The 26,705-nt window shown below is 49.3% G+C and overlaps 2 protein-coding genes across 2 annotated transcripts in view; both read left to right on the top strand.

The window, feature by feature from the left end:
- The first annotated feature begins 760 nt into the window (after positions 1–760).
- LOC121104599 (atherin-like) lies at positions 761–1,609 on the top strand. Its single transcript, XM_040638232.1, has 2 exons — positions 761–983; positions 1,122–1,609. The coding sequence occupies exons 1-2, from the start codon at positions 761–763 to the stop codon at positions 1,607–1,609; spliced, it is 711 nt and encodes a 236-aa protein (XP_040494166.1).
- Positions 1,610–1,645: 36 nt separating this feature from the next.
- SHROOM2 (shroom family member 2) overlaps positions 1,646–26,705 on the top strand; it is a 137,666-nt gene continuing 112,606 nt past the window's right edge. Inside the window, exon 1 of the mRNA XM_040634605.1 lies at positions 1,646–1,804. Within this exon, the coding sequence (XP_040490539.1) occupies positions 1,646–1,804 (159 nt within the window). The remainder of the gene's footprint in view (positions 1,805–26,705) is intronic.

The following is a 26,705-nucleotide window of genomic DNA, read 5'->3' as shown; positions in this document are numbered from 1 at the left end:
CTTTTTCTTGCTGCCTATTCCATCCTCACCTGCTGAAAGTACCTGGATGGAGCTCCTTTGAAGAAACAGGCAATCACCAGCGTCCAGCTACATAACTACAAACGAAATAAAAAGATTTTTTTTTTTTGCAAAGCATGCAAATACCTAGCAGTATGGATATTTCTTTATGCCTAACTTTTATGTAAGTTAAAAAGGGGCAGACATAGGTGGTACACCCTTTCAGTAATTTCAGACCACCACCTCTCCTTTGTAGGCAGCGCAGGCGTGGGACATTAAGACCTCGTGGCACTGCTCTACCAAAGTGAGAACAGAGTCTGAACGCAAAGACTTCCTGGACTGGAACTATAGGAAGAGCTAAAAAGAGCTAGAAGAGCCAGGAGGGTGGCTATCCGGGCTGGGCGCTGCCACAGGGAATTTGTGGGAGGATGGGCAGTCCTTCATTGGAACAGGTCAGGCCCCTCTCCTCTGCCCAGACTTTAAGAGCACCCTTCCAGGGCTAGCGCTTTGGCCCGGGCTGCGCGGCGGAGGCGGCTCTCGGGGAGGGCCGGGGCTGTGTGGGTGCGTGGAGGGTTCCCGGGACACCCCCCCCAGCCCCAAGTCCGGGCCCGGGGGCAAAGCGCGTCCGTGCGGGAACAGGCTGGTGGCACACGGACCCGCGCGGGGCGGCCCGCCGCGCTTCCGGTCTCACCTGGGCGGCCGCGGGCAACCCGCGGTCCCCGTGAACAAAGGCGGGGGCGCCGGGCCGGCCGCGCGCTCCAAGATGGAGGGCGCCGGGGACTGTGACCGCCGCCCGCCCGCCCCGCCCCGGCCCGCCCTGCGCGGGCGCTTCCGCCGCCTCACCTGCAGCGACTCGGCCTCCTGGGCGGAGGGCTGGCGCGCACCGAGGCTTTCAGGGCCGCCCGGCGCTGGCGCCGGAGAAAGGGCCGGACTTCGCGTCGCGGCCCCCCACCGCCCCCCGACCCTGCGGCGCGGAGCGGCGCGTGGTCCTGAGCGCGCGCCCCGCCCCTCCCACCCTCCGGATAACTTGGTGGGGGGGCCGGAGCGCGCTCCAGCATCCGGCGAGGGACACAGGTTCCGTGCGCGCGCCGGCCCTCGCCCCCTCTCGCTTTCTGGGTAACTAGTTGGGGAGTCCCGAGCAAGCACGCCCATCGCTGGCCCGCGGCACTGGTCCCGTGTGCGTGCCGACCCTCGCCCCCTTCCACCCTCGGGGCCACGGGGGTCCCTCCGCGCGCGCCCCTGCCCCGAGCGCCTCTTGCCCCGGTATCCCCCGGCGGCCGCGCGGGTCCCGGAGCGCGCATCTCCTCCCGCCTCTCCCACCCTCCGGGCAGCCCTCTGGAGCCCAGCGCGCGCCCCGCCCCCTGCCCGCCTGGAGGCCCGAGCCCTCGAGCGCGCCGGCCCCGCCCCCTGCCCGGCCCGCCCTCCCCCGCGCGCCGCGCCGCCTGCGCCCGGCTCCCTCCCTGGCCCCGGCCGGCACTTTCCTCCCAAGTTGCCGCGCAAGTTTGCCAGTGGCCGGCTGCGGCGGCAGGAGCACCCGGACCCTCCCTCGCCCTCGGCCTGCCGGGGCTCCCCCGAGTGCATGGGCGCGGGCCGGACGGGCCCTGGGGGCTGAGCGGCCGCGCCGCCTGCGCGCTCCGCGCCCCGCGCCATGGAGGGCGCCGAGCCCCGCGCGCGGCCCGAGCGCCTGGCCGAGGCGCGGGCGCCCGACGGCGGGCGCTTGGTGGAGGTGCAGCTGAGCGGCGGCGCCCCGTGGGGCTTCACCCTGAAAGGCGGCCGCGAGCACGGCGAGCCGCTGGTCATCACTAAGGTGAGGGGGCCGCGGGACCCTTACGGTGACAGCCTAAAGGTGACCGCGGGGCGGGGGATTTTGTCGGGGGTGGGGGCGCCGGAGGGGCGGGACAATCGTGTCCCCAACCCGGGGGCGCTAGTGTGCCTGGGTCACCTGCGGGGACGGGGGCACCGGGACCCGCAAAGGTGCGTGGCCCCGGCCGCTCTGCGGCGGCACCCAGTCCTGTAGACTCCCCAGCGCCGCAGAGTTTAAATGGCTACTGTTCCGGGTCCCCACCCCTCCTCCTTCGAGAAGGGGCCTGGCTGGGTCCCCTGTCACTCCCGGCTTTGCCAGCGGCGGCCTGCACCTGTGGGGCTGCCCAGGGGTTGGGGAGGAACAGTCCCACGTGCCAGGGGGTGGACAGAACCGTCCCTGTGTTTGTCACTGTAGGCCTTTGGTTCTGCCCCTCCTTGAACCTGTACCCCTTATCACTAGGAAACCCAGACGAGCAGCTGTCGCTAGCCCAGCTTCTCGATTCCCATCAGGCCATCAATATTTACTGACTTTCGGCTTCCAGCCCTAGATCCATGGCGCTCTGGGACGTGCAGAGACGTACCGAAACTTTCAGTGTCCTTTTTCAAAGTGGGATTTGAACTCCAGTAATAAGTTTCTAATGTGTCTCATCAGGAAGGTGTTTTGCGTTAAGTGTGTGTGGTAGGGGAAGGTGGGTGCTTTCACACTTTGAATTCTCTTGTCTCAAAACAGCAGTTGATCTTGAAATTGACCAGCTGAACTTGTATAGACCTGTGAAATCACAAAACAACAAACCCATCATCCTGTTTTCTTCAGAAGTGTCGCTTCTCTGGGGAGGGTTGGGTCAGGCTTTTTCTAGGGACAAAGTTCCCTTTAAAATGTAAAAATTCTTGGCGACTACAGGAGTTTGAAGGTGACTTGCTGGGTTTTTTTCTACTGTCCTGCTTCACCACAGCAGGAAGGTATAAGGTCACTCCTAACCCACCCCACCCGTGATGCACTTGGGAACTGGTGTGGCTTGGTTGTTCAAGATAGCAAATGAGACGTCAGACTTTTCTGTTCTGTATTTTCTCTCATTTTTGTATTCACAAAACCAGAGACTCTGAGGGGAGGCTTGTTTAGATATGCACTGAATTTATGTTCAACTGGGGAAAAAGGCTGTCGTTGCTATAAAATTAATGTGTAACCCATTAACGAATTGTGTTCTTTGAAAAGATGGTGAGCAAAGTGTGTACAGCTTGCCCAGCGAGGGTAGTTTCCTGCATATATGCGTACTAAAGCGTATTGCCCTGTGCCTTTTTTTAATAAAGGTTTTACAGGGCATTTCTGATGGCAAATGTTAAAAAGATAGCAAGTAAATTACTAACACCCTTGGCATTTCATGTATTTCTTTTTTAAAAGAGGTGTACACACAATTCAACGTATCTTCCTCAGACTTATTATAATTGAAGGAATAAGTTGCAAACATTAGTTAAGGTGAAATCTTGCCTTTAGGCCTTATACAGTATCAGAGTTGGAGATCACTTTAAACTCTGAAATTCAGTTGTTTAACCAGAAGCTGAAGAAGCGGATCCCAGAGCACCTCCTCCTTTCTGTGGGTACCCCAGGTTCTAAAAATGGTGGTGTATTCTCAGTGGCCCCCTGTTCTCTCTGTCCAAGAGGCCCCAGTCTAGACTGTGGGAGGTGGGCAGTAAAACCCAGAAAACACACACCAGGGCCTTCTGGGGGCACGTGAGGCCTTTTGCTCCTGATCTGGCCTGCCAGTTAGCTTGCACAGTACTTGCTAAGATGTTCTCGGTCTTTTTTTTTTTCCTTTCTTTTGAAAGTTTGTATGGGTAGGCTAGTACCAGTGGATGTGCTCCGCCTTTCCAGATGGTGTTTCAGGATTTTGCAGGAATCAAAATGTTTGGGGTTCTTCTCTGAGAGGCCCATACATCCCTCCCTTAAACTGCTGCTAGTTTTTATAGATGCTGCAATGTGACTGGAAATTGGTGGTTTCTTTGCTTAGGACAGAAAGGAATCGGGAGAGTTTGGGACTTCTGTACTGAGTTTCCATGTACACTTGTATATACATGCAGAGACACGTGCTTGTGCACGTGTGTATTATACATTCTTAACGACGTGTTATGTGGTATTGGCACTATTTCACATGCTTGTCTTTTCTGTTGGATTAAGTCATCAATTATGCTTGCTTACACTCCAACAGCTGGTAATTAACTGTCACATTATTAGAAAAGGATGAAGGAAAGTGTGTCCATTTAGAACCACTTAAAGAGTGGGAATCCGCTGTTGTGATAGAGGCTGGGAAGAATTGTTCCACCTGCAGAATTTGGATTGATGCAAGTTTTGACTCTCCCTCAGTAGCTACGGAAAACATATCTGGGGTTCATTATAACAATTGTTGTTATTTGGGGTCCAAATTATAATTTTTCTAATAGGGCGCCTTTTTTTTTTTTTTTTTTTTTTTTTTTATAATAAATTTTGAGCCCCACATCAGGCTTCTCCACTATGAGCCTGCTTCTTCCTCTCCCACTCCCCCTGCCTATGTTCCTTCTCTCGCTGACTGTCTCTGTCTCTGTCGAATAAATAAATAAAATCTTAAAAAAAAAAAACTCATAGCTAAATATTTTACATATAAGACCTCTGGGATATTATACAGTCCATTTTATACTTAACAGAATCTGATGTGTGGGTAGCTTGAGCAAATGTAAAGGGACACACTCTTTTTATGATAACAGAGGTCTGATTTGAAAGCCTCATAGGAGTACACATCTTAGAACTGTAAGGAATGCCAAGAAAAGGCTGGTTCAATCCGTAATCTTCAGATCAAGAAATTTTATCAGCCCATTTTACAGATGCAACAGCTAAGGCAAAGGGAAGTTAAATGGAGTGCCCTGAGGTCACAAACGTGGCAGGTCCTGAGAAGGCCCCCAAATACCAGCTGTTGATCCCAAACGTCCCCACTTCCCCTCTACTCAGTTCCAGCTGCTCTGGCTGGAAACACTTGCGATGTCCTATGAAGTAACTTTGTCACATCCTTCAGGTGAGGATTTTTCAGCTTGGCACTACTGATATGCTGGTCTGCATCATTCTCTGTGGTGGGGACTGTTGGGTACCTTGTAGGACGTAAGGAAGCATTCCTGGTCCCCACTCACTCACTCGATGCCACGGGTACCCCCACTCCAGCTGTGACCGCCAACAAAAGTCTCCAGACACTGTCAGGTGTTACCTGCAAGCAAAATTACCCTCGTTAGATTGTCAGCACTTTAGTTTTTAAAAGCATTTTAGCTTCAAAGCTCAAGTTAATTTTTCTTTGTGAAGACACTGGCCTTTTGGAAGGTTTTCCTGAGGGGCTGTTTTCTTCCCAAGTGCTGACCCTGGTAATAGGCTTTATTTACATAGTAAAACTCAAACAAATACTTGCTTCATCTGCATTTTTGTAGCCAGAGAAAGGAAAGGAAGCTCCAGCTTCTGAGCGCTGTGTTTTCTGAGCTTTCAGTGGGGCTGTTGGGTAAGGACAGTCTTTTCTTTGGGTCTAGTTTTGAAGGCAGAAGGGATGCTTCACTTCCCAGGAGTGGCATTCTTGGAATTTGAAGTGCGTGTGTGAAGTCCCACCAGACCTCTGCTGAAAGGTGGCACCCGGATTTGTCTCCGCTCAGCACCTTTATACTGGCTTCTGGCCTCACATTTTGCTAGGCCTACGAAACACACAATGCTGCTGTTTTCCCGTGCTTCTGTTGGAGAGGGAGCTGAGGTGATGTCTGTGTCCGAAGAAACCACAACGATTTTGTCTTGTTAGTATTCCCAAGGCCACCTTTTGATGTGGGTTATCCGGGGACCCGTGTAAACAGATATGATGCATGTATGTGGTCCCCTGTTTTTGCACGTTCCTTTCTCCGTGGAGTCGGCAAATGTAAAACATCAGTGGGGGGGAGGGGAGGGCCCTGATCTCTAAAATGTCACTGGAGGGCCTAGAATTTCAAGTGGGATGTTGGGGATTTGTTAGGGAGCATTCTGTGCACCAGCTGGGTGTCAGGAGGCCCCCTGCAGTCTAAGGAATGTTTCTTAAGGGGGGAAGGAATGAAGCTCCGACCCCTCCTTTTTGCCATTTCTTAGAGTCCCTGAAGAATGCCGGGGCCGCGCCAGAAGCACCAAAGAAGACATTTCTTTGGGCCTGGTGTGGTCCCATGGGTGGCTCCTTTGGGAAGCTGCTGACTTTTGGGTTCCCTTTGGGGAGCACTGCCATCCTAGAGCAAGGCAGGAGAGCTGTGGCGTGGGATGCCCCCAGCCTGACTCACCCACTCAGGGGGCTTCGTGCCGTTAGAATGTTTCTCTGGATGTGAGACAAAGTCCTCAAATGTCCTTTCTAGTTTGGATACTACTGGTGGGGTGGAAGGGAATCAGGGCACATATTTTGAATGGAGGTCACACAGACAGGTGGCATGTGTCCTAAGTAAACCATTAGCCAGAGCTCCAGACAGCGCCAAGGCTCAGGGCAAAGACTGGCCGTTGGTGGTGGGTGGGGGTGGGAGGCACAGAGCACCTGAGGTGCCTGCCTTAGTGGCTTGAAAAGGGGCTCCATTTGACGGGACCTGGCTGAGTCACTGTCATTGGTGACCAGGGAGGTTGGTGGTAGCCTTGGTCAGGACACGTTGTTGTCCTCATGTCTTTTTATTTGTCCCCAACAGACGAAGTCCTTTGTCAAATCTCAGTAAATACGGCTTTGGAAAAGAGGGATGTGATGAATTCAGCAGGGGCTGAGGGGCTGACAGAGGTGAACTTCCGTGTGGATCTCGCTCACTGTCTGCGTGAAAGCACGTGAGTGTGTGCGCTCACAGATCCTGGCTGTCGGACAGACGGCCGTGGCCCCGCGGGCTGTGGGCACCCTGGCGGCTCTAGCTCCTCAGTTGGGGGACCGCAGACACTTTCTGAGGCCAGCTGCGGACTCCTGAGTTGCTAGGGTGCGTGTCATTCTGAAGACTCATTTGTATATGAAGAATCATTAGTATGGTTAAAAAACAAAAAAGAGGTGAGTTTTCTTTCATGTGCTGAAAGCCCCTTTCGGGGCAGAGCTGCCCCTCGCACGTGTCTTTGTTACCCTGTCCCAGTCTCTGCCTCCCACACACGGCCCTCTTCTCAACCCTTGGTCCTGCACAGGTGCGTTGAGTGCAGGAGTGGGCGGTCAGGTGGCGTGACATCCTATCCCAAGGTCTGGTGGCTGCGAGCGCCAGTGGGTGGAGGATTCTTCCTGCCCCGTGACTCGAGCTTGAGTCGCATCTGTCACCCCGCAGGCTTCTGTGGGGCAAATAGCTGTAAAGGTAAGCTGTGCAGCACGCTTCTACGTCACGTTGGACTGGGGCTTCCTGATGCAGTTGTAAGTATTTCTGAACATGTCCTGCCATTCGTCTTTTGAAAAAAGAAAGCTGGTTTGCCCGAGAGCTAAATGTAGACTAGCATGATAAGGAAACGCTCTTAAAAGTAGTCATTTTCACCTTGTCCCTGGGAGCTGGGATTTCTTAACATACCTTTCTACTTCATGGCCACAGAACCTGGCTGGCTCCCTGCTTGGAACCGGCTGGTTTGTCTACTTGGAACGCGGCTTGGAGTTGCCCTCTTGCCAAAGCTGTTTTGTGTCAGCATGCAAATAAACCTGGGTTTGTGGATTTCTTAGGGCCTCTGTGGAGCTTTTCTCCTTGTACACTGGGAACACTGTAAACATTCGACAAGATAATTTAAGGATTGAAAGGCTGAATAGACTTTTTATTCAGGTCTTACTTCTTTTACTTTGAAACACTGTGGTCAGGAGTGGGGCAACACTTGGGGGAGAAATTCTGCAAGCTGCAGCTCCTCCAAGCTAAAAACTTTCACTCCCATGAAGGATTTTGAAAGAGCTGAGGGTTCCACGTTACTCTCTTTGGTCTTTTTAAAACACTGGCAGCTTCTCACACTGGTAAATTCTGGAAGAATTGTTTTTCTGTTGCCTTGTTGGATCAAATATTTGGGTTGTCTTCTGGTAGATGGTGCCTATTCTGTTTACTGGCGTAAATGTTAAGGCTTCTCTTTGGGGAATGGGTCTTAGTAGGACAATAGGGTATCATCAAAAAAATAATTGGACTAACCTTGTTTTAGGTTCAGACAAATAAGGCGGTTCTGGGCAGGATTTTCTGAATTGTAACAGAAAAGTAACATTTTTGGGGCGCCTGGGTGGCACAGCGGTTAAGCGTCTGCCTTTGGCTCAGGGCGTGATCCCGGCGTTGTGGGATCGAGCCCCACATCAGGCTCTTCTGCTATGAGCCTGCTTCTTCCTCTCCCACTCCCCCTGCTTGTGTTCCCTCTCTCGCTGGCTGTCTCTATCTCTGTCGAATGAATAAATAAATAAAATCTTTAAAAAAAAAAAAAAGAAAAGTAACATTTTTTTAACCAGGGCTGTCTTTTTTTTTTTTAAATCCCTAGGGTATTGTTAGAGACCGTCATCCTCTCTGGGATGGGGAAGGAAGAACTGTACCCTACATCGGCTGGGCAGGGTTGGGATTATCTTTGTTTTGGACAGAGGTGACTAAAATGTTCAGATCAAAGGCAAATAATATTCCAGGCCTGGTAGATTATGTGTGCCGTAAAGGCAACATTTTTACTTATTCGTGGAAGGAAGGGGACAAAATATTAGTGTATCTTTTTGAGTTTTGTTTTCATTTGTATCAAAGTGGTTCTGGCACAGTTTAAATAATCAAATAGTTCCTCAGGGCCTGTTATCATACCAACAGCTCCCCACTGCCATTTCCCCTTCCCTGGAGACCACGATTGAAACTTTTTAGCTACTGTCATTTGGCATTTGCTTACATTCTCTATTGCTGCTACTTCTGTTTGTTCCTAACTGTTGACTTCCCACTACGTAGAAAATTGGGATTTAGCCTTTTTCTGCACACCTCTTTCCCACCATGTACCCGGGCACATTTCTTGCCATCATCCATCCCACACTTCAAATCTGATTACATCGCCATTTTAGTTAGAAGAGGGTTTTTCAACTTCAGCACTATTGACATTTTGGGTCAAATACAGTTTAGCCTTGAGCAACATGGATTTGACCAATGCGGGTCCTCTTGTACATATATTTGTGTTTTCGATAAATGTGGTACAGTACCGTAAATATCTTTTCCTTATGATTTTCTTTATTTTTTTCTAATTTTATTTATAAGTAATCTCTACACCCAGCTTGGGGCTCAAACTCACAATCCTGCAGTCAAGAGTCGCATGCTCTACTGACTGAGCCAGCCACGCGCCCCTCTTTATGATTCTCTTAATCACGTTTCCTTTTTTCTAGCTTTCTTCATCGTAAGAATGTAGTATATAATACATACAACATAGAAAATACGTGAAACATACGAAGATTGTGTTAACAGGCCTCCGCCAATAGTAGGCTATTAGTAGTTAAGTTTCGGGGAGTCAGACGTTGCACACTGATTTTCAACCACGTGGAGCATCAGTGCCCCTAACCCCTGTGGCGTTTAAGGGTCAGGTGCAGCTCTTTGTTTTGGGGGGCTGCCCTGTGCATTGTAACACGAGCAGCTTCCCTGGCCTCTACCCACCAGAGCCCAGTAGCTCCCCTCACTCCAGTTGTGCCAACCAAACCTGTCTCCAGACATTGCCGCATGTCTCGTGCGCGTGGGGAGGGGGCCGGGAGGGGGGAATCACCCCCTTTGAGAGGAACTGAGTTAACACTGTGTGCATTTTTTTTTTTTTAAAGATTTTATTTATTTATTTGACAGAGAGAGACAGCCAGGGAGAGAGGGAACACAAGCAGGGGGAGTGGGAGAGGAAGAAGCAGGCTCACAGCAGAGGAGCCTGATGTGGGGCTCGATCCCATAACGCTGGGATCACGCCCTGAGCCGAAGGCAGACGCTTAACCGCTGTGCCACCCAGGCGCCCCTGTGTGCATTATTTTGATGGCCAGTGCTGTCACTGCTGAGCCTGGTGGTACAAACTAGGATTATTTTTCCTGTGCAAGTTTTCATAATCACTAAGGTTAATGGTAGTTTTTGTGTCTTTGTTTGATTTCCTACACATTTGTCATTGATTCAGCCTCCAAATCTTCCCCAATTGTGAAAAATCTTTTAATATATTCCAACACACAGGGGGCAGTCTTTAAAGACGTTTTCTATCTGGAAATACCACTTTGTCTCCACAGAGAAGGGATTGTTTGGTGTGGAGGTTTCCGTTGGAGATGGTTCTCCCTCAGCTCCTTGCAGATGGTGTCCATTCGCCATTGCTGCAAGGAGGGCAGACCTTTGCGTTTCTTGCTCTTTGGACTGGTGCTAATTTTTCTGACTTATTTTTCATTTATTTGTATTCTTATTCTTTTTTTTAAGATTTTATTTATTTATTTGAGAGAGAGAGCACGAGCAGGGGAAAGGGAGAAGGGAGATGGAGAAGCTGACTCGCCACTGAGCACGTGGGACTCAACCTTGGGATCTTCGGGGTCTGCACGCAGGGCTGGATGCGGGGTTCGATCCCAGGACCCCGAGATCATGATCTGAGCTGAAGTCAGATGCTTAACCGACTGAGCCACCCAGGCGCGCCATATTTTTGTTCTTTTTGGGAGATTTCTACAGCCTTATCTTTCAGTTCTTACATTGAATTTTAAATTTATGACGTTTTTTCAAATTCCAAAGATTTTATTGTTCCAGGTGTTCCTTTTTTATCTCCTGATCTTGTTTCATAGTTCTTCTTTCATATCTTTGAGGATAAAAGTAAGCTGCTTTTTTTTTTCTTTTTTTTAAAGTCTTCTTTCTGCATAGATTGAGTTTCCAAGCTGTGCTGTGTTTTTGTTTTGGCTTCTCTCTTCCCTGTTAGAGGCTCTCTTTGACTGTTGAGTGACCCTCATGGTCTGCTGCGGGTATGTAAGAGTAGGTGACCGAAATGTTCTTTGGAAGCTATGTGCATGTGGCTGAGTGATGTGCTGAGGTTGCTTCCCTAGGGAGTCCTTTAAGGCCGTAGCTTCAGTTGGTTCTTTCTGGGCCAGTCCCGTCCTCGTCAAACAGTAACTCTTACCACTACTGAAACTAACTTTCCAGTATAGGGCAGATTGGGAAGGTGATGTGAGGTACAACCGACTGCAGGATCCCTGCTCTGATCCGCAAGTGAGAGTCGTCACGTCCAGCCCTGTGTGGCCGCAGTGGTTCCAGTTGGGAAGGTTCTCACTAGTGATAACTGGCAGTGCCTGCCTTTGAGGCCGGATCTTTACTCTGTCCTGCACCTTTCCAATCTCCAGTCCTCACCCTGTCACGCTAGAGTCATTCCCATTCTATTATAGTTTCATGGGAATTAAATGAGGTGAAATATAAAACTAGTTTACGAAATTTAGATTCCTTGTCTCCTCCCCTTCCTCCCTTTGCACTATTCAGTTCTGTTTCATTAAGAATTGGAAAACTGCGGGGCACCTGTATGACTCGGTTGGTGAAGCGTCTGCCTTCGGCTCAGGTCATGATCCCGGGGTCCTGGGATCCAGCCCCGCATCGGACTCCCTTCTCAGTGGGGTTCTGCTTCTGCCTCTCCTCCTGCTGCCCCCCTGGTTGTGCTCCCTCTCGCTCTTTCTCTCTCAATTAAATAAATAAATTCTTTTTTTTTTTTTTTTGAAGATTTTATTGGTCAGAGAGAGAGGGAGAGAGCACAAGCAGGGAGAGTGGCAGGCAAAGGCAGAAGCACGCTCCCTGCTGAGCAAGGAGCCTGATGCAGGACTCGATCCCAGGACCCCGGGATCATGACCTGAGCCAAGGGCAGATGCTTCACCAACTGAGCCACCCAGGCATCTTATAAATAAAATCTTTAAAAAAAAAAAAAAAAGAATTGGAAAACTGGGGTGCCTGGCTGGTTCAGTTAGTAGAGCACATAGCTCTTGGTCTCGGGGCTGTGAGTTTGAGCCCCATGTTGGGTATAGAGATTACTTGAAAATAAAATCTTAAAAAAAAAATTTGGAAAACTATAAAAAATAATGTTAATGCATTGAACCACCAATTCACTATGGTAACGCTTTAAGCTAGCTTTGGTGTGGCGGCATTTTAATTCTCTCCTGTAGATTTCGTTACTGATTTTGATAGTTCACTATGGTATTTGAAGGAAAGCATTTAATTAAAATACATGTCTATTGCCCAGCAACAATACATTGGTTGTGCTATTTACACCCCACTGGACGCGATCGTTTCTTCTTTTCCATAATTTTTTTTTAATATTTCATTTTTGAGTAATCTCTGTACGTAGCGTGGGGCTTGAATTCACGACCCTGAGATCAAGGGTCTCACGCTCCACTGACTGAACCAGCCAGGCACCCCATCTATCAATTTTTTTAAATAATAGTGATTCTTATTTTTATAACACTAATACTCTTTCAGATCGATGTGATGTTCAGAAGAATAGGATGTTAGAAAAGTGACCTTGGGAAGGGCAAGTAGTAGGAAAGATGAAGGCTAACTGTCCCAATGATGAGAGGCTCTATTTTGTGATGCTTCCCTCGGTGGCAGTAGAAAGCCTTTCAGGGCGTGGAGCGGGACCTCCAGGCTTGGCAGGGATGCCGTCCGCTCACTGCTGTGGTCCGGGTCTCCTCCGTCTGGATACACTGCCGGACTGTGTTTCCCAGCTTCACACAGCTCGATGAGACCTTGTGACGGTTCTGCCCAGTCAGATGCCAGGGAGGTGACGTCTGCCATTTCAGCCTGTCCTCCTTTCCCCTCTTCTGGTTGTATGAATGAAGGTAGAACTAGGGCAGCATCCTGTCGGCATGGGTCCCTGGATACCGGAGGAGGTGGCCGCCCGCAACAGGGTTACCCTCCCGTAATACCATGACACGAGAGAGAAGCAAGCCTCCGCTGTGTTTGAGCCATTACACATTTCTTGGATTACGTACCATAAGAGACCATTCCAACAAGTGAAATCCAGAGAGAAATCAAAGTTTTCCTTTTAACAAATATGCCTGGCTTTAAGAGATCGAATATATAACACTTAATTTACATGCATACAGGAGGGAATGATTATTTACCTTGCAGAAGGAATCTCTGTGGGTGTCCAATTAGCACGTAGCTTGTTCCCCACACTCTTATTATATAAAATGAGACTGTGTGCCATCGTTTTGGCTTCCTTCCACCTGCAGAGGCAGGGAGAATCCACCTTAGCTTTTCCTCTCAGACGGTAATTTAATTTTCACTCTGCGTTGGTTTGCCTTCTCCTCCCTGCAGATGATTGCCTGGAAGCTACAGAGAGGTAGGGCAGAGGCGAGGTAAGGCAGAGGCGGGGAGAATCCCCAGTCTAGGTAATTGGCACTCCGGTAGGACTGGCCAGGGGACAGGGTGGGTGGCCACCCGCTGGTATGATGTCACAGCTCGGACCTTCCTCCTAGTTGAATTGTCCTTTCCTTTACCACCATGCTTAACGTGCAGAAGATGTTGCCTGGGAGGGTTACACATTAAATCTTCATTAGCAGGGCCGCCTTTATCAGATTAATTAATTATCATCTTGTATGGCAGACTGTTTTTCCCCTCTGGGGAACAGGACTTAGACGCATGAGTTAGACCGAGGAAGAAAGCGTGGTAAAGACGAGTGCAGAGTCACAGTGGTCTCGGGAGGAAGGTGGCATTGCTATGGGGATCTGAGGGACAGGAGAAGGGTCTCTTGTGCTTGGAGGGCTGGAAAGCCTGGGAACAGGTGGGCAAGGCGGGCGGGGGCCGGAGCCCGGGACTAGTGGCCCTCCCTGACTCTCCAAGGACATGAAGAGGCTTCTTTGCCTGTGGCTTCCAGCTGCTAAAGCTGCATCTGTTTAGCATAATTGTGCGTGTGTTTGTAAGTTTGTAAGCACAGAGATACTTATCTGGGCTAAGTGTACATAGGCTTACAAATTTTTAGGCATAGTGATGGTTTTTCTTGGTGCAGAAACATTAAAACCATCTTGAAAAAAATGAAAGAAAAGGAAACAATTGATGAGTAGTCAGAACATATAGTAATCTTATTTCTGGTGGTACAGCTATATTGATTCATTTTCCGTGTCTCTGGAATTCTTTGCTTTGTGCCATTGAGATCTAATTATTCATTGCTTGAAGGCAATGCTCCCAAGAATTACACTGTTGTCAATCTTTGGAATCAGAGGAAGCTTAAAGGAAGCTTAGTTTTGTGTATGCCACTTGGAATTTTAAAAGTGACATGTTTTGTTATTGTGGAATATATTGAGTTTTACTAGTTTTTTCTAGACAGGCATATTTTTTCAAAAGCCCTAACTAGGCAAGTGACTATATTGGTCAAATATGTCACTTTTTAAAACAACTGTTTGGTACGTGTAAGCTTTTCTTTTAATTTTCCTTTATGTTTAGACGTTCTGAACCCTTTTTTTTTTTTTTTAAGTAGGCTCCACGCTGGCTCAGCATGGAGCCCAAAGCGGGACTTGAACTCTGGACCCTGAGATCATGACCTGAGCTGAGACCGAGAGTCAGATGCTTAACCGACTGAGCCGCCCAGGTGCCCCTAGATGTCCTGAACTTTGAATGAAAGTTTGGGAAGGAAACATCTGGACTTGGAAAGATAGGCCTGCTGCTGCTGCAATCATATTTATTTTGTGTCGTTATAACCACAAGACATCACAGCTGATACCCTCTAGGGTTTATTAGGGTGGGGGTGCTCTTTCCGTCCTCCTTCCCCATCTTCAGCGACTGGTGTAAATAGGGGAAAGGAGTTACTACCTGATACCACACAGGTACACTCTCCATGCTCTGCTGGTGACTAAGGATGCCCCTTCTTGCGCCTGGGGAACTTGGGCAGCTTTTCCAGAGTTCAGTCCTCAGAATTCCCATGGCTGCAGTTGTCGTCTGAAAAATGTGTCTTATTCACAAGAAAACGCTTTCTCTGCCTTTCTTTCTGACCATTGTACAAACAGCCTTGACTGGCTCTTGTCCTTTGCCGTCTGCTGCGATGTGATTTCTCTGGAAGGCTCTTCCCTGTCTCTCCTCTCTCGCCTAGCTGCTCTCAAGTGCGTCCTGGACGGAGCCGGTGTGTGCAGATCCCTCTCCCATCTCCAGGTGCAGTGCGTGCTTGAAATGTGGCTGGGCCAAAGTGACATGTACTGTAAGCTAAAATACACACTGGATTTTAGATTTAGTCTGGTCAAAAAAAAAAAAAAAAAGACATAAAATAGCTCATTCATAATTCCTTTATATTGTGTATCTGTTGAAATGATCATAATTTGGCTCCAATTGGTTAGATACGTTAAATATTTATGTATTTGAGAGAAAGAGTGAGAGCGAGCGAGCACGAGTGGGGCGGGCAGAGGGAGAAGCAGACTCCCCGCAGAGCAGAGCCCAATGTTGGACTCGATTCCAGGACCCCGAGATCGGGACCTGAGCCGAAGGCAGGCGCTTAACCTACTGAGCCACCCAGGCGCCCCAAGTTAAGTGTATTATTAAAATAAACTTCATATATTTCTTTGCTTTCTAAAATACAGTTCCTACAAAAGGGAAGGTTGCATGTGTGGCTCTCGTATTTCCATTGGACAGCTCTGCTTTGGACTCTTGTTGGGCAGAGCATGGTCCTGGGACCAGCAGTAGCAGCACCCCCTGGGGGCTTGTGAGACATGCGGACTCTCGAGCCCTACCCCAGACCTGCTGAGTCAGAATCTGCATTGTAACAGGGTCTGCAGATGATTCAGAGGTGTGCTCCAGATTGCCATGTAGTGCTTTGGAGAAGCATTAGCTGCTCCCCAACATCCTGTGTTGTTTGAGGCGTTGCCAGAGTTTCCCTTGCTTTCCCTCTGAGACCGTCGTGGTTGTGTGGAAGGCTTTGCTCATCTGCACCTCCCAGGCAAAGCGGCCCGATGTAATCCTCCCCACCAGGCACAGTATGGCCACAGGGCCCTACTGGGCCCTTCGTGGCCCTGAGTAATCAGGGACCTTGAAGCATCCTTGAGCGCAATGGACTGGGATCTCCCTGAGATTGGAGACTGGCTGTCCTTGTTCCGGGTATCCCAGTCCTTTGGCTCACACGTAGTAAAAAAGGCACTAGTCAAGAACTGGTGCCTGTAATAGGGCCAGCACCGTGATGCTGCTTTGCTCCTGGTGTGGGCCTTGGGGGTAAAGGTCAGAGTACACCCAGCTCCAACGAAGTCACACAGGGCACCGTTTCCATGATCCAGGGCCGCGGGGCCTGTGGGAAGGCTGCAAGTCTGGGGAGATGATAACGAAGGCACCGTCAGTGTTTATAAAGAACAGGACCACTCCTGTCGAAAGGTGCTGCAGAATGATGCTGCCTGGGCCTCCTCGCAGTGTGGTGTCACTCCGATTGTGGCCTGTGCAGACGAGAGAGAGCCAGAATACAGAACTGTGTGGGTACTGGCCTCAAGTGTGAAGAAGATGCCCCCGCCCCACCAAGCCAGGTCAAAGCAGGCGGATCACAAGGGTTGCCTTAGAATCCTGAGCTGACAGTGACCTGTTCTTTCCTGTCTTCCAGATTGCTTTTGACATGGTGTGGGGGCTGCTTTGTCCTGAAAGGCTTGCTCACACGTTTAAAAGGAAGCCCTGCCCTGACTTTCCTTCCCCTGCCCTCCTGGGCTGCATTTCCCTATCTTAACTGCAGCTGAGTCCCTTTGTAAGCAGACTTCATTGTCCCCAGGAGGTCGGGAGGGGGTGGCCGAGCAAGTGCAGATGAGGCACAAGTCTGACTCAAGACGAGCGGGGGTGACAGGCATACCTGAGCACTGGTAGCCCCTGCCGGCTGACCCAAACAGGCCCAGGCCTTACGCCAGGGGAAGGGCTGTCCCGTGGATTCACCTGGTGGCCACAGACTGACTTGAGCTGAAATTAAGAGTCGGATGGACGCGTCACTGACTGAGCCACCCAGGCGCCCCTAAATCCTGCAATTTTAAAAAAGCTTCAGATGAGCAGTTTTGGAAACCCGTGACAGGCATCTGTCTTAATGACACGCATCTGTCTTAATGACACGAGATGGGATGTGGACCCCTGCTGTGACAAACACGGTCTCACCTGGGCCCTTAGAACACCCCAGGACAACGTGCACAAGTTCCTGGCGTCCCGTCTGTCCTGAGGATTGCAGCTAGTAGTTTCTGAAGCCTTTCTGTGGGTTGCTGCTGTTTGCTCCCTGAGCGTGAGCGTGGAGAATCTCTAACAACCCTGTGAGGTAGACGCTGTTGTTTCCCGTTTTGCAGCTGAGGGTAGAGATTTGCCTAAGGGGAAGACTGCACCTGCCGCCCCAGCAGTGGTGTGGGGAGCCACTCCCCACGTGTGCCCCGCGCCGCAGGGCCGTCCTCACAGGAGAGGGAAACTGTGGCCTGCGTGCGAAGCACTTAGCTGATGCAGACAGACCTTCTTGGAGGGAGAACATCATCCCTTCTTCACGGTGCCACGCCCACCCCCATTCTTCTGTGGCATCGCTAGAGGATGCCCTTTGCCTTGCTGCTGGGGTGATTCTGAGGTGTAGACAAGGGCCGTAACAGATCAGTGAGGCATCACCTCTGCGGGAAATGGTCATGACCCTCTCTCCTCTTTTCAGTAATACAGCTTCAGACAAAAATGAAGACCTCCACTCTTGAACCCAGAGTGTGGGGGAATCCCTCAGTAAATGTAACCTTTCCAGGTTTGGGGGCATTGATATTATCTTCATATAGCATTGTAGGGTTTAGAAAGTTTTCTGTGAAATACTTTATTTCACTTTTCTTATAACCGTTGTTTTGTTACAAGCCTACTGGAGGTTTGGCCAGGGCTGTGTATGTGCACAGCTGAGAAAGCAAGGCCCCAAGCATCCATCATGTTAGTTGGTCCGGAGAACTAGGGCTCCGGCCTGGCTGGGACTTTGACCACAAAACTAAATAGCTCTTTTTTCTGCGTCACTTTTTGTTATTATTATTATTTTTAGATTTATTCATTTGAGAGAGCAGAAGCGAGCACGCTTGAGAGGGGGAGGAGGGAGAGAGAGAATCCCAAGCAGACTCATTACCTGAGCCGAAACCAAGAGTCAGACCCTTAACTGACTGAGCCACCCAGATGCCCTTTTCTGTGTGACCGTTTTTTAAAAAAAACTTTTTTGAGATTCTTTTTAAAGACTTATTTATTGGGGCGCCTGGGTGGCTCATTCGTTAAGCATCTGCCTTCGGCTCAGGGCGTGATCCCAGGGTCCTGGGATCGAGCCCCACATCAGGCCTCTCTATTGGGAGCCTGCTTCTTCCTCTCCCGCTCCCCCTGCCTGTGCTCCCTCTCTCACTGGCTGTCTCTCTTTCTGTGAAATAAATAAATAAAATCTTAAAAAGAAAATAAATAAAGACTTATTTATTTGCAAGAGGGAGAGAGTGCGTGTGCGCACGAGTGCAGGAAGGGGGGGCACAGAGGGAAAAAGAGAGGGAGAATCTCAAGCAGACTCCCTGCTGAGCCTGAACCTGAGATCATGACCTGAGCTGAAACAAGAGTCGGACGTGTATCCCCCCCACCCCACTTCTGCCCTCTTGCACTTGCTCTCTGTAATAAAATCTTAAAAAAAAAAAAAAAAAAAAAAGGAGGAAAAAAAGCCAGACACTTAACCCACTGAGCCACCCGTCCTAAGATTAATTTTTAAAGTTTAAGAATTCTCAGGATTTTTAAAAATTACATGCCCCCCGTTCTCTGAAACCCATATGAAAAACTATAAGTTTCAACTTGGCAATAGACCTGTTCATGATATTTCTAATATTTAGATCTTCCTCCATAAACTAGAGGTCAGCAAACTTTTTCTGTATGGGGCCACAGTAAGTATTTTTAGGTCTGTGGTCCAAACTGCTGCTCTCTGCAGTTAAGCATGAAAACAGCCATAGACAATACATAAATGAAAGGGCTGGGTACCAATAAAACTTTATTTACAAAAGCAGGTGGTGCACAGGATTTGGCATGCCATTGAGGGATTGCCACCCCCGGCAAGCAGTGGTTTTCAAAGGATGGCCGTCAGACCGGCCACCTGGAACCTCAAACCAATATCACCCGGAAACCTGTTAGAAATGCAGGGTCCTGGGGCACCTGGGTGGCTCAGTGGGTTAAGTGTCTGCCTTTGGCTAAGGCAATGGGCTCCCTGCTCAGCTGGGAGTCTGCTTCTCTCTCTCGTTCTGCAGCTCTCCCTATTTCTGCCCTCGCTCTTCCTCTCTCTCTCTCTCAAAAAAAAAAAAAAAAAAAAATTTCTAAAACAGTGCATCTCTGGATCAGTAGAGGAGATGGGGCAGATGTCAGGAACAGAAGGATGGTCCCAGGAAGTGGGTTTGTCTCTAACAAAGTATCCTGAAGCCAGGCGTTTCTGGAATTCAGACTCGGGCCTTGTGATCTGAAGTGTCACATACCCAACCACACTGCACATGCGTAGTTAGTGTTTGAAACAAAAGCAGGTTGAGAACGTGTTGTCCGATTCCATTGATAGAAATGTCCAGCATAAGCAAATGCATACAGGCAGAGAATGGATGGGGGTGGTTGCTAATGGGCTCGAGGTTTCTTTTGGGGAGTGATGAAAATGTTTTGGAATTACACAGTGCTGATGTTTACACGAGTCTACGACGTGTACTAAAAACCACCAAATTGTAAAGTTTAGAAAGGTGAATGTTTTGGAATGTGAGTTATAGCTCAATAAAGCTGTTATTGAATAAAAGGAAATGGGTTGAGGCATTCAGGCTCATTCTTGAATTGCAGACCTACTGCCAGGAGGCCGACTGGGAAAGTCCCATCCTCTGGGCAGTTCCTTAGGGCCCCCGAATTGTGCTTGTCACCGGATTCCACTGTTGGTACTGGGTCTGGCCCATGGGCAGATAGCCTGGGCAGAGAGTGTGTTCTTCGGGGAGAATCACTCCGGACAGCCGGGCGGCCCCTGGGCTGGGAGAGCCTCTTCCTGCAGGTTAGAGGAAGTGGGGGAGGCTGTGGGAGGCGAAGCTGGCAGGAACCCAGGCCTTGATCCAAGAGCACAGGGAGCCACGGAAGGTATTAGAGCAGCTGGTGGTGGCAGGGGTCACTCCGGCAGCAGAAGGGCAAGTGAGTTCAGGTATGTGCAGAGCAATTAAGAAGCTAACAAGGTATGGATGGAGAATGTCTCTACATGGAGGTGTTCACTGTTTTAAGGCATTTCACGTTGTGTGTAGAAAAGTCCTTTGTGTTTAATAGAGAAGAAGGTTTTTTTTTTTTTTAAGATTTTACTTGAGAGTGCACTAGTGGGTGGGGGGGAGAGAAGGAGACACAGATTTGATCCCAGGACCCCAAGATCATGACCTGAGCCAAAGGCAGACGCTTAACCCACTGAGCCACCCAGGCGCCCCAAGAAGAAGGTATTTTAAAAGTTAAGTCTCTTTGGGAGATATAGTGAACATCAAACAGCTCTGGGGGCGCCTGGGTGGTTCATTCGGTTAAGGGTCTGACTCATGATTTTGACTCAGGTTGTGATCTCAGGTGGTGACATAGAGCCGCCCCCATGTTCGGCTCTGCACGGAGCACGGAGCATGGAGCTCTGCGCTGAGCTGCCTGAACTTTGGGGACCCAATTTCAGTAGTAGCATTTAAAGCCAGACCTGCCCTTGTAATTCAGCCCCAAGCTGTAGCTATTAATAAATAGTATTAATCACCACGAAACTGTAAGTCATCAAATGAATCATGTAATTTTGCACAGATTAATAACTTCTGGTTATGGGACTACTGCCAAATTAATTGTACTCTAGAGTAAAAATAGGTTATGTGATCGAATAAATCTTCTCAATGTTTTGTTCTTAAAAATTTGTTGTTCTTGGGGTGCATGGGTGGCTCAGTCAGTTAAGTGTCTGCCTTTGGCTCAAGTCATGATCCCAGGGTCTTGGGATGAGTCCCACCCACATCGGGCTCCCTGTTCAGCAGGGAGTCTGCTTCTCCCTCGCTCTGCCTCTCCCCTGCACATGCTCTCTCTCTCTCTCTCTCTCTCAAGTAAATAAAATCTTTAAAAAAAAAAAGTGTTCTTAATCATTTTAAGATTGTATTCAAATTATCCTCCTAAGTAATGAGATTTTATATTTGTAGTTAGGACTTCAGTTGGTGTAAAGTATGTAGTTTGCCATAACAACTTCATCATGCGTTACTTTTCTCAGAGGCAGGATCTGTAGGGCAGAGGATTTGAGGGGAGCAGAACTTATAATGAGCCAGGTCAGAAGGGTGGGGGCCACCACCACCGCTCCTTGACTCTGCCATTTCCCAGTAAGACCTGGTTTCACATCTCCCCACCCCTCCCCCCAAAAAAGACTAATTACGTGATTACTACTTTTGAATCATGTTTCGGATTTTAATGGAGAAGTAACATTTAGGTTTTAGGTAAACGAGGCTAGTTACATTCTGAGTTTTCCCTCTGATCTTTTTAGTTCAACTGTTCAAACATTAAAGGGTCGTCGATTTCTAGTAAGAGAAGGGAACTTCTAAATTGGGATACGTAAGCCCAGAAATCTTCCATTGTCTCTCCCATCCCCCAGGAATAATGTATTTGGACAAAAGTAATTGCATGAGCCCTTTCGTAGCTAGCTCAGGGAATTCTGAGCTGGAGCAGGGGAACAATGATGGAAAGCCAGAGGAACATTCTGGGTATTGGAATGCCAGCAAGCGGATCAATACCCCTGCTGTGCTTCTGTGATCCCAGCACACAAGAATTCTGCCCTTTTGAACTGTGCAGGGTCTTACTGTGCTGGCCCAGTCAGTGTGGCTGATTTTCCTGATTAGGACGCCTGCATTATGGTTCAGAACCTGGGAAGTATAGGCAGAGACGTTCCAAGCCAAACGTTCCCAGAAGCCTCCCGTGGGGCACAGCATGAGCAGACACTCACCGAGACTACCACCTTCCCTAGGTTCTCAGGATTGCTTTCGTGAAAGGAAGTGTTTTGCTTCTTGTAGAGAGGTATCTCTTTTTCAGATGTGATGGAGTAATGGCAGGAAAGATTTCTCCTGGAGGAAAGTTCACTGTGCTTACATAGACAGCTTTGGAAAAAGAAGCCCTTAATATCAAAATGCAATGGTTATGGAATAAGGTGTGCTTGGGATGGTTTTAAAGGACTCTAGAAAATTCCAACTTTTAAAAAAATTCTCTTTGCTCTGTATTAGAAAGAAAGAAAGAAAGAAAGAAAGAAAGAAAGAAAGAAAGAAAGAAAAAGAAATCGTGGGGAATGTATCTTAAGCCCACTTTGTTCATGGGGTAATTGCCCCATGGCTTTTTCTCCCTAGTAGAGACCATGTTCATAGTATAATTAATGCTTGCAACCGGAAAACAGTATTTGTACACATAATCCCATGACAGCATGAAATTTTAATTTAACTTTTGAAGCTTTTTGGTTCTCACAAAATGGTGAGACTCTTTCAGCATTCTGTTCCCATAAACTGGACTGGGGCTAAGAAATGGAAAGAGTTGGCATTTTAGAGACGGTTATGCTCGTTAACTTCCGGTAGTCTTCCTGTGTTTTATATCCACACTGCTAAAATGCTACCTGGCCCAGCTCATTCTTCGGAAACTTAGGTGAAAGGACAGTCTGCACAGCCCTTGGGAAACAGGCATTCTGTAACATTTATTTTCTCTTAGACGCTGTGCTCACGCTGTGTGGGAGGTACTGTGAGCTCGGAGTGTGTGTGTGTGTGAGTGTGAGTGAGTGTGACAGTGAGAAAACGGAAGGAGCAGCTTCACCCAGTCCGTACCCCTCCACCCGGAGCGTGCCAAACACCTGGAGGCCTTGAAAGGGCTTGGGGGGGGGGTGCCCAGTCTGCATTTCCATCAGAACCCCTGGTTGTGGTGTAAGCTCCCCTCGTGATTCCACCTTGACCTTTGGCCTCTTGCGGCTGCACTGGTCCCCTTAGTGCGAGCTTCCCCCACTAGCAACTGCAGGGTTCCACCGGGATCGGCATCCACGCTGCCCAGCGCCTGACGCGTTACAGGCACTCAGTGAACGCGCAATGCAACAGCTTCTGTCAAGTTCAAGGATACGTGCTTTTTCTTTGGCATGTTGGGTTGTCAGCGTGGTCATCAGAGCCACGTCTTTCATGAGTAACCTAGCTTTCCGCATCAGTGCTACACTTGGGTGACCCATATGAAATAGTAATATTATGGCGGTATGAAATATTAGGAATAATACAAGTTTATTGTAACATGTAAGTGGTGTTCCACATAACTTCTTGGTTAGGTACCATTTTTTAAATCTGTTTCGAAGAATAGCTTTATTTTCAGCTCTTGATTCCTTAAACATCAACAACAAGAAAAATCACTGTGTATATATTCTCACCTTGCACAAGATGAGCAGGATTTGGGGAAACTTACCTAGAGGCTCAAATGCTTTTGAAAGGTGTTCAGTCCTTTAGCATACTGAGCCCTAGGGCCTCTATTGGGCCTTAAAACTCCAGTGGAAACGGATCCTTGGGAATGTTACAGCAGGTTTTGGGTAGATAGAGGAAAGGGGTTGACTTCACATTGCCCCAAACAGAATGGATTGAATCCCAGGCTACATATTTGAATCACCTGGGGAGTTTTGAAAACAGCTGATGCCCGGGGTACACCCCAGACCAGTGAAGTCAGGGTCACAGGGTGGGTGCAGGTATCAGTGATTTTATTTTATTTTATTTTATTTAAAGATTGTATTTATTTATTTGTCAGAGAAAGCGAGAGTGAGCACAAGCAGGGGGAGCGGCAGGCTGAGCAGGGAGCCTGATGCGGCTTGATCTCAGGACCCTGGGATCTTGACCCACGCGGAAGGTAGACACTTCACCGACTGAGCCACCAGGTGTCCCGGTATCAGTGATTTTAAAGCTCACCAGGAGATTCAAATGTGTAAACAAGGTGGAGAATCAGTCTTACCTTTTTGCCTTAACTCGTGTTGGCAGGTTTGTAACCAGGGACCAAGAGTTGTCTGCAGAGCTCGAGAAGAAAATTCAGTGCCCCTGGCCAGAGGGCTCCCTGGGTGCCCCGCACAGGTGTGAACCATGTGGGTTCCCTTTGGGCCAGGGCAGGGGAGCAGGGTCAAGCTGTGCCTCAGCTGGTGGCCCAGGGGATCAAAAGATGGATAAGGGGGCAGCCTTTGTGCTGAGGCTGGAGCGGAGGGATTTTTTTTTTTTTTAAGATTTTATTAATTTATTTGACAGAGATAGAGACAGCCAGCGAGAGAGGGAACACAAGCAGGGGGAGTGGGAGAGGAAGAAGCAGTCTCCTAGCGGAGGCACCTCATGTGGGGCTCGATCCCATAACGCCGGGATCACGCCCTGAGCCGAAGGCAGACACCTAACCGCTGTGCCACCCAGGCGCCCCCTAGAGCGGAGGGATTTTAAAGCAGGAAAAGATTTGGGGTGATGAGCTGTGCTTTATGGGATACTGGCTCCCAGTTGTGGACCTGCCAGGAGCTAAGCTAAATGCTTTGCTGCAAGGATTCTCTGAGTGGGGTCTCCGAATCACTAGCGTCGGCCTCGTGCCGGAGCTTGTCACAATGCAGACTACCAGGCCCTGCCCCGGGGCCCGGCAAGCTATTCTAAGCCCGTCCGTGCTATCCAGATTGTAGGCTGGTTTGGGGGAACCTCAGCTTCGTATGCTTTATCTTGTTGATGCCTTCTGTCTACTCTAAGGAAGCACTTCCTGCTTTTTACGTGGTACAGCTGTTGGAAACGGAAGTTTGGGGATCTCAGTTCAGAGTTACAAAGTTGGTGGCTGGCAGAGCTGTGAACGGCGCTCGGCCTGGTGCCTGCGGCTCTGGAGGTAGGCTCCCAGTCTCAGGGCTGCTCTTTTGAAAGCCCCTGAATCTGGGCTGTTCACCTTTATGCATCTGCTTCCAGAAGTGTATGGCTAGCAATTAGTGTTAATAGATGTTTAGCTTTTAAATAAGTGCTTATCTGGACTTTGGGGTTTGATGGGGAGGGGTTACTTTCTACTTTATACAGGACTATAGTGCTTGGGTTTTTTTACAATCATGTCTGTGTATTTACATATACACAGACACATCTTTACAAACGGCAAAGCAATACCTGTTCGGAACCCATTTGAACAGGTGAACAAAAAACCTGTAGAGTTATGTGGGAGTTAGGAAAGTGGATGCCAACTGCTCCTTGTGCGTGGACCTAGGACCCTCTTTGAAACTGAGTTTTCCCGTGTCTAAACTTGCCTAAAGGTGCTTTGTGTAATGGGCTAGTGTGTTTTACACACGTTTCAGCAGCACGAGTCAGAGGCTCGTGACCCCACCTTTTGGGTGTCCTCACAGTAGGGGCTCTTGGTTTGGTGCAGAGGGCTGTGGCGCAGGTGGATGGTGGCAGTGGCCGGAGGCATCCTTTGGCCATGGAATCCCAGGGATGCCCAGTGTCCACGATGGGGTAACAGGGCCACCATTCGTCCGGACAGCAGGTAGCTGCACACTCTTTGCTTCCCCTCCAGTCCTTAGGGAGACAAGAACACATTGCGGGTTCTAGGGCTGAAAGATGGGGAGCCAGTCCTAGTACAGGAGACCTTTTTCATATGTGAAAACTGGGGCCAAGAATCTCAGGTTGAGAAATTGCCTTTGGCCGCAGATGAATCATAAAGGTATTTTCTGAAGTTAGCATCTGAGAGAGAAAGTATGATTCAGATAGGAAAGAGCGCGCACCTGCCCCAGCATCGTTACCAGAATGTGCTTATTACGACATTCTGATTGGGGCAGGGTAGTTACTGTGAATGTTTTCAGGGTGAGAAAACCAAGGACTCAGACCTAATGCGATAGGATTCAGGTGTCAGGTTCTGTTGGGAGAACATTTCAGCCCAGTGTTGTTGAAAAGCACTAGTTACTGGCTTCAGAAAATCATCAGATATTTTCCCAGTGGCGTGTCCAGGTCCTTCTGAGGGTTTCGGATCTGAAAGAGGCAAGGTAGCCACTTTCTGCACTTGGTCAGGTGAGCATGACCTGGAAAGGGAATCTCAGATCCCGGGATTAGGAATGCTGTACCAGCCTAGGTCTGTCTGAGGGCTCTTTTCGAACCCTGCTGGCCACCTTTAATGAGAGTGCACGAGCAAGCTGTCAGAGCTGGTGCTGGAGGCGGGCTCGGTAGTTAGCGAGCCCTTAAGTCAGAAGTGGGCGCAGCTCGAGCCAGTGGGACCTCCCTAGCAAGCTGGAAGAGCCGGCAGGAGCCCGCGTGCCGAGCAGATGTGGGGCTGTAAACCGCGCGGATTAGTGTGTGGTGGGGCCGTGAATCACCAGGCTCCACCGCTGGTCAGACACTAACGTGCACGTAGCACTGTGGGGCCGGGTCGCCTGCTACGAGCCAGTGTCACCCTGGCTTGCTGATTTATCATGTGTTCGTTCCCCTGCCAAGGTCAAGACGTCCGATATTCGATGTCTCTTGTTTTATGTTGAGGCCTTAGTAGAAACCCACCCAGTTCAGAGGGAGGGTAAGGACTTACTGTCCTGCTTTCTGCAGCAGCGGTGGCCAGATGTGATGGCTTTCGTGGGGCTGTGCATGTGCAGAGGAGAGAAGAGGGCGTTGTCGGGACTACGGGGACTGGTTTCTTTCTACTTACGAACCAATGTGTTCTGTCATTCTGGCGGAGGAAACCTTCGGGCAATTCTTAGACTCTGTGCTATGCTACAATAGGACGCCTCTGAACAGGGCAGCCTTGGACAAAGCCTCACCTAGCACCCCTAACTGTCTGCAGGTGCCAGCAAGTTCTCCTGCTGTGGCTGAGCTGGACCTCCGTCTGGCAGTGGCGTTCTGCTGCTAGCGGTTTCTCAGTGCCCTGTGGGCCACTCTCTGGCTTTCCCCGAAGATCATGACTTGGCCTCTCCTCTGCAGGGCTGAGAATTCCATTCTCCGTTTTCCCAACCTTTCTGAAATTCCCCTCTCCTAGGTCAAAATATTGGGTGATGATCTGCAAGTTACTTTTGTTTCACTTCGTTGTGAATCTCTGTTCATTTTTCATCCCCCCCCCCCCCC

The sequence above is a fragment of the Ursus maritimus genome, assembly GCF_017311325.1.
Source record: "Ursus maritimus isolate PB19 chromosome X unlocalized genomic scaffold, ASM1731132v1 scaffold_X1, whole genome shotgun sequence".
Lineage (NCBI taxonomy): Eukaryota > Metazoa > Chordata > Mammalia > Carnivora > Ursidae > Ursus > Ursus maritimus.
The sequence above is the reverse complement of the archived record's forward strand: the minus strand, read 5'-3'. Positions and strand labels throughout refer to the sequence as shown.